Here is a 12,722-nt window from a genome sequence, read left to right as displayed (position 1 = left end):
GTAAGACTTTCAGTAAAGTTGAAAATGCTTCCTTGAGTGGTGATAGCTCTTTAAATACGTCAGCTGTATTGTTTATTTTTGTTTAATGTTCGTTTAAATAGTATTGATTCCATTCTTACAGACTCACTATCTAAGCTGTAGTAATCTACAAGTGGTTGTAACTGTTCTGGTTCCAAAAACTGAGAGCTTCGTGGATCACAAGCATGAATCGCTCTCATAAGTTCAACATTTCTCTCCCCAAATCTATGATTCAGCTCCATCAAGAAAGCATCCAAAATAGCGTAGTAAAGGCTAACTTTGAATTGTTGGCTTGTCAGTTGTTCATGTGAACCAAGATGACTGTGTTGTTACGCAGGCTTTCTTTTCCTGTTTGGGCGAATTTCAGTGATCTCAATGTTATAGAGTTTTGCAACACTTTCTATGTAAGTGAAGAGATGATACCAGTGCCTGTCAGTTCGAAAGTCTTTAATTGTTTGATGGTCCCTGAAACCAAATCATCTGCCTTAGCTAGATCCAAAGTGGCACTCTGCAACACATTTGACAGTCCCTTGGTGATAGAAAGAACTTTGTCAAACGTAATAAGAGAAAGAAGGAAATGGAAGGTTTTCATCTGCAACAATAAGCCTGTAGCTTGTGTAGCTTTCATTCCATCACTATCTTTACCCATATCTTCTAGTGTGGCTAGGATGGCATCAAATGTGTAGCACATGGCATTTACTGAAGAGTATCTACAGGCCCAATGAGTATCAGACAATCTTTGCAGTTCTCGAGTTGGCTTGTCAGGATGCAGTTCCTTTTGCTTCTGCAAGAAGATTACATGAACCTTTTAGTTGCTAAAAATACATAGAGACTTTCTACAAGAGCAAAATATTGTGTAGCACCTGGAATAGCCTTTACACTATCAACTAGGACCAAGTTTAAAATGTGAGCATGACAGTGGATGTAAATTGCGTGTGGTGCAAACTCCTTCAATCGTGTTTGAACGTCTGTGCAATGTCCACTCATGACAGAAGCACTATCATATCCCTGCGATATACAATGTATGTTATATCTAGTTCATGCTTCCTAAGTGTATCCACAGTGCTTTCTGTCAGACTTTTAGTATCAAGAGTAATAGCTTCTACAAAGGTCAAAAAATATTCATGGACAGTACCCTCTTTAGGATCAATACATCTCAGAACAAATGTTATTTGCTCTTTCTTAGAGATATCTTTGGTTTCATCAACCAGAATCGAGAATAATCCAGTTTCATGAACTTTGCAGCAAATAATACTCTGCACCATTTTACCCAAAGTTTCAACAAGTCATTTTGGATAGAAGGACATGTGTAAAGCGCATTCTTGGGTCCATACATAAGTCTTTCACTAACAACTTCATCATGACTGGCCACCAATTTAAAGATTTCTAGAAAATTATCCCTATTTAGTGAATTCACAGACTCTTTGTGACCTTGTAATGCAATTTCTTGTTGGCTGCATACCAAAAGAACTTCAAGTATTGTTTTCAGGTAGTGGCGATTGTTGGAAATCGTCTTAGCATCCATCCTATTATCTGCAGTACTACCACTTTCTGTATTTTTCACATACTCATGCGAGGAAACCATGGCTTCTTTGTGGGTCTTACAATTGTCATGGCATGAAACAATGTCATCCTTACCCATAGCATGTTTCCAGTCCCTGAATCCACTTTTTGTGAATGTTTCCAAGTACTTTCCAGGTTTTGTGTTAAAAATATGACATGCATAACAGTATGCAGCATCTTTCTCCCTTGAATACTCAAGCCAATGGTATGATTTTTACCACTCCGAACAAAAACTGCGGTGTTTATTTCTTTTCAGTGTAGCAGGAAAATTCAATTTTGGTTGCACTGGAGCTTGTTCAGGTCAGTAGCAATGTGTGTTGGAATGTCACTTGCTCTACTGGTACTAGAGGTCATGGCAGTTATATCAAAAAATGAATCCAGGAGCTGCTGACAAATGGCATTACTGTCTTGTGACTCTTGTCCACTTGCTTCACTATGATTTCGTTGGGCACAGCCGGTTTCATTCACACTTTTCTGGCATTCCTGTTGCCCACTCGTGCTTTCCCTTGTTCTTGGGGTAGCAAATGAATACTTAAACAAAGTCAGTTGCTTCGACACGTGTCCTAACACGTGACAATCGGATAGCAAATTTATTGCAGCACACATGACTGAAAGGCAGAGGATCGTAAAGAAGACGATGTGAAAGCTAGACACTAATAAAAGTAAGTACAGTTGCATGGTTATATATAGTATATAGTTAGCTGTAATAATTGTGCTAACTGCTATATAAAATGCTGGTCACAGTACATTCCAACATATAGAATTTTACCCAGGCACAAGCCAAATTAACTAGGGCACAGATACGCCACTGCTACCAGGTGGATGGGTGGGGAGTGACCATCGAGTGACCATCGAGTGACCATAAACGTTTGTGAGGTAGGCACTTTGTGGTGAAGTTTTAAATGATTTCTGGCCTTGTAGCCATTAGCAACCACTGTATTGCTTCACCATCTAAGTAAACCTAGTTTTCATGTGTGGTAGCGTTGATAATGGTGCTTCCTTTAATCTAACCATCAAGACTTAAAGTTTAATTGTTGTAATTGATGTTTTCTTTGTACTATTGTTCTGGTAGGGTTCCTTACTGTTCTAGTCTCTGTCTTTTGTGGTTTCTAGATTATGCACACAAATGATGTCATATGTGAGCAATTATTTCTATTGCTGCATATTTTTGTCATGTTTCATGGTATGAACTACCAACATGAAATGTTTTAAAGAGCAGTGTCAAAAGTTTAAAAAGCTTCATAGCAGCCTCCAACACTATCCAGTATGCCTGAGTACCATGTGCAAAAAGAGAAAGCTAAAATACACTGTAGCCATTGGAAAACATGGTTTCACGGTTAAAAGCAGACACCCCACAGAAGCCATAAACTTAATTGCATACCTTGGTTGCTTATTGAAAATGAACTATTGGAAAATACATTGGAGCCAATGGAAAATAGGCTTTCATGGTTAACTTTAAGTACTCCATTAAAGCCATACAAGAAACCAAGAAGTGCACTGCATACTTTTGCCTTATTGAAAATGGGCTATTGTAACCAACCACACAGTACATACACCCACATCACACAGTACACCCACATGAGTGGGCTCCAAAACAAGGCCAAGCACTGCCTCCCTCACCATACTATTACCCCTACCACCCTACAACACATTGGGTTGTGCCGCCACCAAACGTGGGCTACCAATCATCACTCTAGAAGGATCCACCAAACGTGGGCTACCAATCATCAAATTTTTAAACCAACAAAATTACAACCATAACACCTAAGTCAATAAACTACAACTACCGGTTGAGTGGGGGGCTTAGCTCCAAATCATAATAACCGTAAATAATAAATTTGTGGCTGTCCAGCCCCCAGACAACCACCGGGAAAAACCTAGTAGGCTTTTCTTTTTCTTTTTTTTTTTTTTTTTTTTTGCCTACTAGGAAAAACCAAAACAAATAGAGCTCCACTCATGTGTATGCAAAACCAAAACAAACAAGAAAAAGTCAACTATTCCTCTGCCATCCAGCCCTCAGCTACCTATAGTCAAGGAAAATCAAATATCCATAACATCACAGGGAGGGTGGGAGGGGTAACCCACTAGTGTGAACACGTGGCGTAGAATGAACTTTTCACGCTACAACAGCCTTTTAAAACCCTTGTCACGTGAGATGCTCACGTGACCACCAATAGTATTCATGCGGGAGCTTATTTTCTGTCTAATTCATTACATTCAACCGACAGAAAATACACCTCCCTCACCATACTATTACCCCTACCACCCTACAACACATTGGGTTGTGCCGCCACCAAACGTGGGCTACCAATCATCACTCTAGGGTTACAAAGAAAGCTTGTACAAGAATACATTATAAACCCAGCTGTTTGGTGACAGACAATCTGTGCTCTACTGAGTCATCCACATAGCCATCCTTGGCATTTTCGGACTTCCAACGTCCGTGACGCTTAAACAGCCTATCTGGCACACCTGCATTAGCTGCCTTAGTAGCTCCCCCAGAACGCAGACTGTGCAAACCAAAATCGGTCGGATTATATCCCAGCATACCGACCTTTCTTTTGAATTGCTCCCACATGCATGTGTAGCTAATACTGCCTGCCTCACGAAGGCATTCACCATTCTTGGTCCTACGTATCGGCCGGAAAAGGAATCTCTGCACCTGCAGTGAAGTATCAGTTCTCTGTAAATAATTTTCCAAGTATGACACAGGACAGGTCTCCTTTCCACTTCTTGCAATGATCACTTCATCCCCTCTCCTGAGCTGGTCCGTTTTACTATGGGGAATCTTGATCACCATAGCATCCTGCCTGAGTGATATATGGCTAGTCTGGACATTGATCAATTCACTAAATCTCAGGAACCCTGCAAATGCAATAAGACATGCAGTAGTTAAACGCATATCTGACAGGGAGCCACTCCGCTTTGCATCTGCTACCATTTGCTCCAGCATCTCGACCTTTACTGGGGTTTTCTTGCAGACTGGCTTAGCTAGCATTCTCTGTAAACCTTGTAACGTTGCCTTTACCAACGGGGAACCTACTGGGGATACCAACCCTGCCGTTGAGTGTATCCAAGATAAAGCATTACAAGCCTCTTCTGCTGCTGATTTGGATTGTAAAGTATCACCTATATACTGGAGGTACAATGCAACATGAGCTTCTTTAGCTGGCACAACTGGCAACTGATGCTGCTTCGCCCAGGACTTCCACCTCCTGAATGCTCCCAAGTACTTTTTGACTGTGGAGCCAGCTCGACCATGTAGGACAGTATCCGGAATCCTCTTTGCCAGCTCCTGCAGAGCAGGGTCCTGCAACTCTTTCAAATCCAGCCAGGCTCCATGGGAGAATACCTCTGAAAAATATATAAGCAGACATTCGTGACCACATACAATTAGTATACCCTCGTAAAAATTCTCAATTTATATAACCAGCAATACGTTACAATTATCGGCCTTCAAGGATTAACTGTTTCCCTGAACAACAGCACTCCAGGCTGTGGCAACACTAACTCACCTCACCAAGCTGGGGCCCTACCCTGGTAGAATCCCGACCGCACTCCAGGCTATGACCATACTCAGGTCATGGATCACCAGCACTCCAGGCTGTGACCATACTCCGGTCATATAACACCAGCACTCCGGGCTGTGACCATACTCGGGTCATATAACACCAGCACTCCAGGCTGTGACCATACTCAGGTTGTATAACACCAGCACTCCAGGCTGAGACCATACTCGGTCATATAACCCGGCACTCCAGGCTGAGACCATACTCAGGTCATATAACACCAGCACTCCAGGCTGTGACCATACTCAGGTCATATAACACCAGCACTCCAGGCTGTGACCATACTCAGGTCATATAACACCAGCACTCCAGGCTGTAACCATACTCAAGTCATGGACCTCACTCCAGGTTGTGACCATACTCCGGTCATAGAACACCCACACTCCGGGCTGTGACCCTACTCAGGTCATAGAACACCAGCACTCCGGCTGCAATCGTACTCGGTCCTAGAACACCAGCGCTCCAGGCTGTAACCATACTCCAGTCATAGAACAGCAGAACTCTGGCTGTGACCATACTCCGGTCGTGAACACCAGCACTCCAGGCTACTAACTGTTGTAAACAAGAAACCATCCTAACAGCTACCATTTGAGACGCAAGGCTATCACTGGGGTGTTAGGGACCCCTTTAAACAAATTGCAACCCGAGCGACCTTCTACAAACAGGCCTTCAACTTTGGGTAGTTCCCTAACTTCTTTCACAAACTGGGCTGGATTGGTCCCGTTGGGAAAAATTAGCGGCCAAAAAGGGGCTGAAACCCACTTAGGAATAACCAACGTTCCTTTAGCCTTTGTAATGCTAGCATGCTTTAACAGCCGCGGGACCAGAAACGGTGGGGGGCACCACCAATTAATATCCTGGCCCCAGTCACACGTGAAAGCGTCAATGGCCTCAGTACCCGGGCAATAATAACGCGAGTTGAAACGTGACACTTGATTGTTACACCAATCAGCAAACCTATCAATAGTGTGAGGCCCCCAAAGCCTGTCTAGTTCCTTGAATACCAATGGGTTTAGCGACCAATCATCGTAGTCAATAATTCTACTAATGTAGTCTGCTACTTCATTCTCCCGCCTAGGTATCCACTCTGGCTCTAATCGAATTCTGGCCACCACTGAGGATTCAAAAATAGCCAATGCCTCCTGCTGGAGGGCTGCTTTTTTGCTACCACATTGAACTATCCTAACCACATTTTGATTGTCTGTAAACCACCTTATCCTTTCATTTTGCAGCTTGGGACCAAATGATTCCAAAACCAAACGCACCGCTCTAAGCTCCCGCCAAGTAGAGCTTTGCTGGGCCTCCTCCTTAGTCCATTGACCACTGGCAATAAGGCCTCCATGCTCTACTGTATAACCCCCAAACCCAGTGTCACTTGCATCTGAGAAAACCACCCTCACTGCTGATGGCTTGGGCCATAAATTTTGTCCATTAAATTCCTTTATTTTCCCAATCCAAAATTCCACTTCACTTTTCGCCTCCTCAGGAAGCTGTAATAGGGCACACCATGATCGCCTAGTGTTCAGTGCGCCATATAGGCTGCGTGTCATGAGGCGTGTAACTGGGCCTAGAGCCATCGACATGGATATTAATTTGCCAATAGCACTAGCCAACATTCTAGCAGGGACAGTTGGCCTTTTCACCAACGACTGCAACAAGTCACAAGTGTTTTCTAATTTTGATTCTGGCACTACTATTTTACCCTTCTCCAAATCAATTTCAAAACCAAGCCAAATTAATCGTTTAACAGGTACCCATTGTGACTTAGCCTCATTAACTACAAAGCCAGCTTCACCCAGATCATTGCGTATCTGTACACTCACCCTTTTTGCCTGGTCCTCACCCTTTACTGCCACTATACCGTCATCTAAGTACAGGACAACCTTCAAACCTTGGCCCCTCCAGTATGCAATAAGTGGTCTCAAAAGTTTGGTAAAAGCATAGCATGCTGAAGCTAAACCAAAAGGTAAAACTGTAAATACAAAATACTTGGGGACACCTTTCAAGTCCCAAGCAAACCCTAGAAAAGATTGGTGCTCTTCAATTATATCCAAGTGGTGATAGCCTGATTTCAGATCGAATTTCATCAAGAAATCCCCCTTCTCAAACATCAAAGTGGCAATTCTTAGGTCTTCATATTTAAAATGGTCTTTACGTAAGAACTGGTTCAAGTGCCTAAGATTTACTACCAACCTATGCTTACCACTGTGGCTAGCTACGACTGATAGGGGACTACAAATTGTTGGCCTTGTTCCCACCTCTCTCACACACCTGTTGTTTACTAGCTCCTGCACACTGTCCGTGACAAAATCCTTGTAGTCCACGGTAGACTTGTGGTTACCCTGCTCAAACGGGGTAGGCATAAACTGGAGGGGTAACCTATAGCCATTTTGAATCCAATCAATTACTGTAGCTGGGGCCATAAGAACCTTGGACCAAAACAGGATATTTTGCTTAAGCCTCCCTTGTACGTCCACTATTTGTGGGCCTCTGGCCCCCATATTTTCCCATTCCCAGGATCTAGCCAGTTCCCACTCATTCTCAAAGCTGGCAGAGCCTAACCCAAAACTGTCTAGGGGTTCAGGAGGGACATGCTCACTGTCCAGAGCTTCTTGCCCACCACATGCCCCAGCAGGCCCAGTTGTAGTAAGTTCAAGGCCATCAACACTTGGAATTAGGTTTTCACTACTTTGTGAAGGTGTCTTATCAACACCTTCTTTGTACTCAGTTAGTTTGCAATTTTGCTGAGCTGTCTCATCAACACCCTTTTTCAGTCCTATGTTATGAGCCACCCCTTGACTCTGGGAGTCCTTTACTCCACTATGACATTGACCCACAGAATCAACACTACATGTTGTAACACTTATGTCGCCAACGGCACCAACACATGATTGACCAAAAGGATACGGTTGCTGATTCCTGGGACAACTCCTTGCTAAGTGGCCCATCTGCGAGCAACTGTAGCAGGGCCCAATTGGTCTTGTCACGGTCCTTGGTCCTGGTGGCATCCTGGCAGCACCCTCATTGGACCTCGGTGCCTCCTCTCTCCTGGGCTTCTTTCTGCTGGCCGGCCCACCAGACGCTGCACGTTTACGCTTGGCGTCCCTCTCTTTCCGAGCACGGTACAGCCGCTTCTCGTCGTCCGAATTATCCGCAAGCTCATCGGCCTCATATTCGGCGACTACTCCCCAATCCGAACGATCAGCAATTCTGATGTGTTTTTGACGAACACGGATCTCCTCATCACCTTGCTCCAGTTCAGCTTTTGCTTGCTCCAGAGCTCGCTGGGAAGGCTCGTCGGTTGCTGTTATCTTCTCCAGCTGCTTTTTGGCAGCTTGCACGTGGTCGTCTATCTTGTCATTAAAGACGAACTGGGCTTCACAACCCTTTTTCTTAAACGTGTGCGTCTTGCGAGTGAGTTTCTCCATGACGCTTTGGGAACATGCCGCTTGGGATGCGACCATCTCCTGACGGAATTCGCTGAACTTGGCGGCAAACTGCTCCCCGATGGTCGTCGAGACTGCACTAGCAATCTGCCGTACTTGTTCTTCTTCCATCGACATCTGTTGAAAAGAACTGTCCAAAAAACCAAAAAGGTAACCCACTAGTGTGAACACGTGGCGTAGAATGAACTTTTCACGCTACAACAGCCTTTTAAAACCCTTGTCACGTGAGATGCTCACGTGACCACCAATAGTATTCATGCGGGAGCTTATTTTCTGTCTAATTCATTACATTCAACCGACAGAAAATACACTTCCAATAAATGGACTGTACTACTCTTAGTATGCATAAAAGCAAACCATAATCTTCAGCCTAATTCTATACTCTGAACTTAGCAATTTAATCTATTTTGAGAATGGATTATGAACTGAGGAATGTGCATGATCATGGCGGTTAAAGGTTGTTTCATTTTCCCCGAAACTAATATTTGTGGGTGATGGAAAAAACAATGCATACTTCAGTTTTCTTTTAAAATACACTTATATTGGTTCCTTTTGACTTCATACTCACTAGTAGACCTATACTTGTAGCAAACAAGCATTCTAAGGCTTCTTTTGAAATCAGAAGTCTTTTGGTGAGGGTGTTACTATTCAGTGGAATGGACTACTGGACTGACATATTTGCACATTCTATGGCGGAAGCTTGCTAGTAAGCACCCTTAGGGCACCTGCAGCCTACTTCTAAATGCCGAAGATGAGCAATGGAATATGCGAAAATGTATTTCGCTACTGTTCACTATGCCACTATACAGCACTTATTCCTTACTCTGGTGTGTACTTATGCTGCAGGCAATGCAGGGAATGTGATAGCAATAGTTAACCAGCAATCAACTTGCCAGTAGACAATATCTTTTGAGGTATCCTTAGAGCAAGCTAGTCTCACTAGTCTCGCTGCCAGACACTTCTGTTTCAGTGCAAGGGCTTATCAATTAAAGATTATAAGTGCCTGTGCTGAAAAATCCCTAAGAACCTGCACTGAACTAGAGGCAAGACTAGAGGTCTGGCTATGCAAGCCTAGCTTGCTCCTCAAGCTTGCTCTAAGGATATCTCAAAGGATATTGCCTACTATCGCTGGTTAACTATTGCTGTCATATTCCCTGCACTGCCTGCAGCTTACTACATGCCAGGGTAAGGAATAAGTACTGTATAGTGGCATAATGAACAGTAGCGAAATTAGTTTTCGCCATATATATTCCACTGTTCATCTTCAGTGTTTAGAAGTGGGCTGCAGGTGCCCTAAGGGTGCTTACTAGCAAGACCCCGTAAATCCAATCATAGAATGTGCTAAAATCAAAAATATGTCATCCAGTCCAGTGTTCCAGTCCAGTAGTCCAACTTTTCATTATTCCTACTATGCAGTACTACCATTTCTGTCAGAGATTCCTAATGTAGTGCTCACCAAAAGGGACATGATTATTGGATGTCACTTCAGCCCAACAAAAACTTTTTGCTTACAGTGCAGTGCAGGTATTGATTTACAGGATGGTATTATACATCACATACCAAAACAAGGATTGTGTGTAATTTTCATGCCACACCTTGTACAATCAAAACAAGCAAGCTGAATCTAGACAAGATTCGTGTACAGTATTCTTATCTGTTTGCACAATCCTACACGTAACTCATTGTCAGTTGATCTATAAAAAGCATTACTATCCATGGTTTACATACTTCAAACAACAATTAATTATGATAGATGTGATAAAGAATGTAGCACTGTGAAAGAAAACAGTCATCATTCATCACTTTATAACACTTTAACCTCTGTTGATCATCACTTTATAACACTTTAACCTCTGTTGATATAGTGGTTATTTAGCCTTCCATAAGAAGCTCAATGAATAACCATTCCATTGATGTAATTAAGTCACTAACTCCAATCTGCAAAAAACCCACATGTTTCAGATGCATTTTTCAAATTCCATTTTATCAGCCAAAGGTCAATCAAAGTTTCAGCCCTAAAAGCCACTTGAGAACTATAACAGGGAAATAAACTACAGGCACTTAATTAAATGGCTATAACCTATGAATGCAGTCTTGTGCAGAGATGTAACTTGCATTTCATAATCCATTGCTGAATAATTTATGCCTTACAGATCCTTCCTATGACCAGAGTGAAGGAAAAAACTGTGACAAAAATATGAGAGTAAACCACACATCTAACGCGACGCAAACTAATGCTCATATCTTCCGTGTCCTTGAGATCGCTGACATGAAAACTAATACCTTTGGGGAATACAATAATACCAGGTTTTTGCTATTAAGAATGTCCTTCATTACAAAACAAGTGCTCATAAGTTACAGATTTTAAAATAATTTGTTAATATTATATCCCACTATGTCTAATGCATCTAAGTCTAAAAATAGACTACACCTAAAATAGACTACACCTAAGATATTATTGCAGATCCAGTCACATAATATAGTGTTGGGCCTTGATGACTACTATTATCATCCAAGAAATGTAATTACGCTGTTTTGGTTAACTAGAACTAATACTAAAACCTCTAGGCCACTCCAAATAAATTCTCTGTTTCCTGTCCCCGCCCACATCTGGTTACTGTCAGATCCACTATTCTGTAGCCTTCCATTATTTTCCAGTTATACTTACATACTGTACAGAGTAGGGCTGAGCGATACTGCCATTTTAGTATCACGATCGATACTAAAGCCACTATTCATGATACTTACAGATAAGTCAATCATAGCTGGTGCTACATAGCGTATTGTTCAGTATTCCTGCAGGAAGTCTTACCCTTAAACCCGCAGCTGTTTTTTATAAAATGCAAGCACTGAAAATGCATAATCCAGTAAACTGGATTGCATGCATGTCTTGTAAAACTAAACTCTATAACACAAAAACTGTTAAAGCTATCTAAAAACGACAAACACCATCTTACTTACCGTTAACTATTGGTTTGAATGGTCCCATACTTTGTTGTGTCCATCCAACCCAGAGATACTCGCTTCACTTTGAAAGAGTAAAAGAACTATCCCTCCGTCTTCCTTATTCATGTAATGATGCACAAAAGGCCATAACTTGGCTGTACTTCGTCGTATCGGTTTTTGCTTGGTGTCATGTTACTCCTCAAATGATGGTGATTCAGTTGATATTTAGATATCATGTGACAATGTCACTGTCAGATGAGTACAAAGATGATACAAATGTAGAAGGACGCAAAATGATTCAGCGCAACGTAGTGGGTGAATTCTTTGTTTGTTGAAAGTTTGTATACAGGCAGATAGCTTACTCTTTGCTAATTAATAAAATCTGTTTTTTGAAGTGATCAGATGAATGCTTCATGAGATACCCTTGTTTGTAACCACCTATGTAGATTGGCAAAAGTAGTGCATTTTTAATTCGCTTTTTTATCAAATCCAGTTTTCTGGATTATGCGGGTTTAAGGGTTAGAAGTAGCATCAAACTAGCCACTATCATCCTTGTTTACAGTAACAGTAATTGTAACATGTGCTTCGAGGTTATGTAATAGTGTTCACACCTCTCTGCAGGGGTAACCAGGTAACAAGGATTCTTAGCCTAGTACTGCATAACAAATGGATTTTTAATGACAATAATGTACAGGCATAGTATCACAATAGTTAATAACAAAAAATTGTGATATTGATACTTTCAAAATACTGCTCAGCCCTAGTATAGAGCCATCTTGTAACAGTGTGTTAGCTCATGTGTCAGCAGTACTATCAAGTAGCCTTCTAATATTTCTTCGTGGAAATGTACAAACACATATTCTATCTTACAGTGGATATCTCTATATGGTATTAGCACTTGAGAGATTGACTGTTCATTCTCAATAAGCAACCATGGTATACAATTAAGTTTATAGTTTCTGTGGGATGCCTGCTTTAACCATGAAACCATGTTTTCAATACTGCCCCAGGATGATTTGCCTGCACAAGGCTTAAATGCCTGAGTGGTGCATAGGCATCCCAGTGCTGGTTCGCTGGGCGGCAATAGCTGTGCTTCGTATGGCTGGGCTTTAGCTTTGTCTGTGTGTGTGTGTTTGTGTGTGTGTGTGTGTGTGTGTGTGTGTGTGTGTGTGTGTGTGTG

General features: G+C 42.1%; 2 protein-coding genes across 5 annotated transcripts in view; both read right to left on the bottom strand.

Annotated features, from left to right (window-relative positions):
• The window catches only part of LOC136252382 (sialate:O-sulfotransferase 1-like), a 33,511-nt gene that overhangs the window by 19,452 nt on the left and 1,337 nt on the right, over nucleotides 1–12,722 (bottom strand). The window contains exon 2 of one of the 2 annotated variants that reach the window (XR_010699527.1): nucleotides 11,558–11,980. The exons of the other annotated variant lie outside the window; for it this stretch is intronic. The gene's annotated coding sequence lies outside the window, so the exon portion shown is untranslated. The remainder of the gene's footprint in view (nucleotides 1–11,557; nucleotides 11,981–12,722) is intronic. 2 annotated transcript variants of the gene reach the window in all.
• Nucleotides 3,468–8,903, bottom strand: LOC136252379 (uncharacterized). Of its 3 annotated transcripts, none has more exons than XM_066044804.1 (2): nucleotides 3,934–8,903; nucleotides 3,468–3,605 (listed from the first exon to the last, which is right to left on the bottom strand). In XM_066044804.1, the coding sequence occupies exon 1, from the start codon at nucleotides 8,711–8,713 to the stop codon at nucleotides 5,732–5,734; it is 2,982 nt and encodes a 993-aa protein (XP_065900876.1). In that variant the 5' UTR covers nucleotides 8,714–8,903; the 3' UTR covers nucleotides 3,468–3,605; nucleotides 3,934–5,731. The 3 variants fall into 3 exon arrangements, with proteins under 3 accessions (XP_065900876.1, XP_065900878.1, XP_065900879.1); XM_066044806.1 differs by having other exon boundaries at nucleotides 3,468–3,601; XM_066044807.1 differs by lacking the exon at nucleotides 3,468–3,605 and having other exon boundaries at nucleotides 3,623–4,935; nucleotides 5,097–8,903.

Source organism: Dysidea avara, chromosome 4 (assembly GCF_963678975.1).
Source record: "Dysidea avara chromosome 4, odDysAvar1.4, whole genome shotgun sequence".
NCBI lineage: Eukaryota > Metazoa > Porifera > Demospongiae > Dictyoceratida > Dysideidae > Dysidea > Dysidea avara.
The sequence above is the reverse complement of the archived record's forward strand: the minus strand, read 5'-3'. Positions and strand labels throughout refer to the sequence as shown.

Coding starts and splice junctions, on each gene's coding strand:
- LOC136252379 (XM_066044804.1), bottom strand. CDS start 8,713: ATGTCGATGGAAGAAGAACAAGTACGGCAGATTGCTAGTGCAGTCTCG.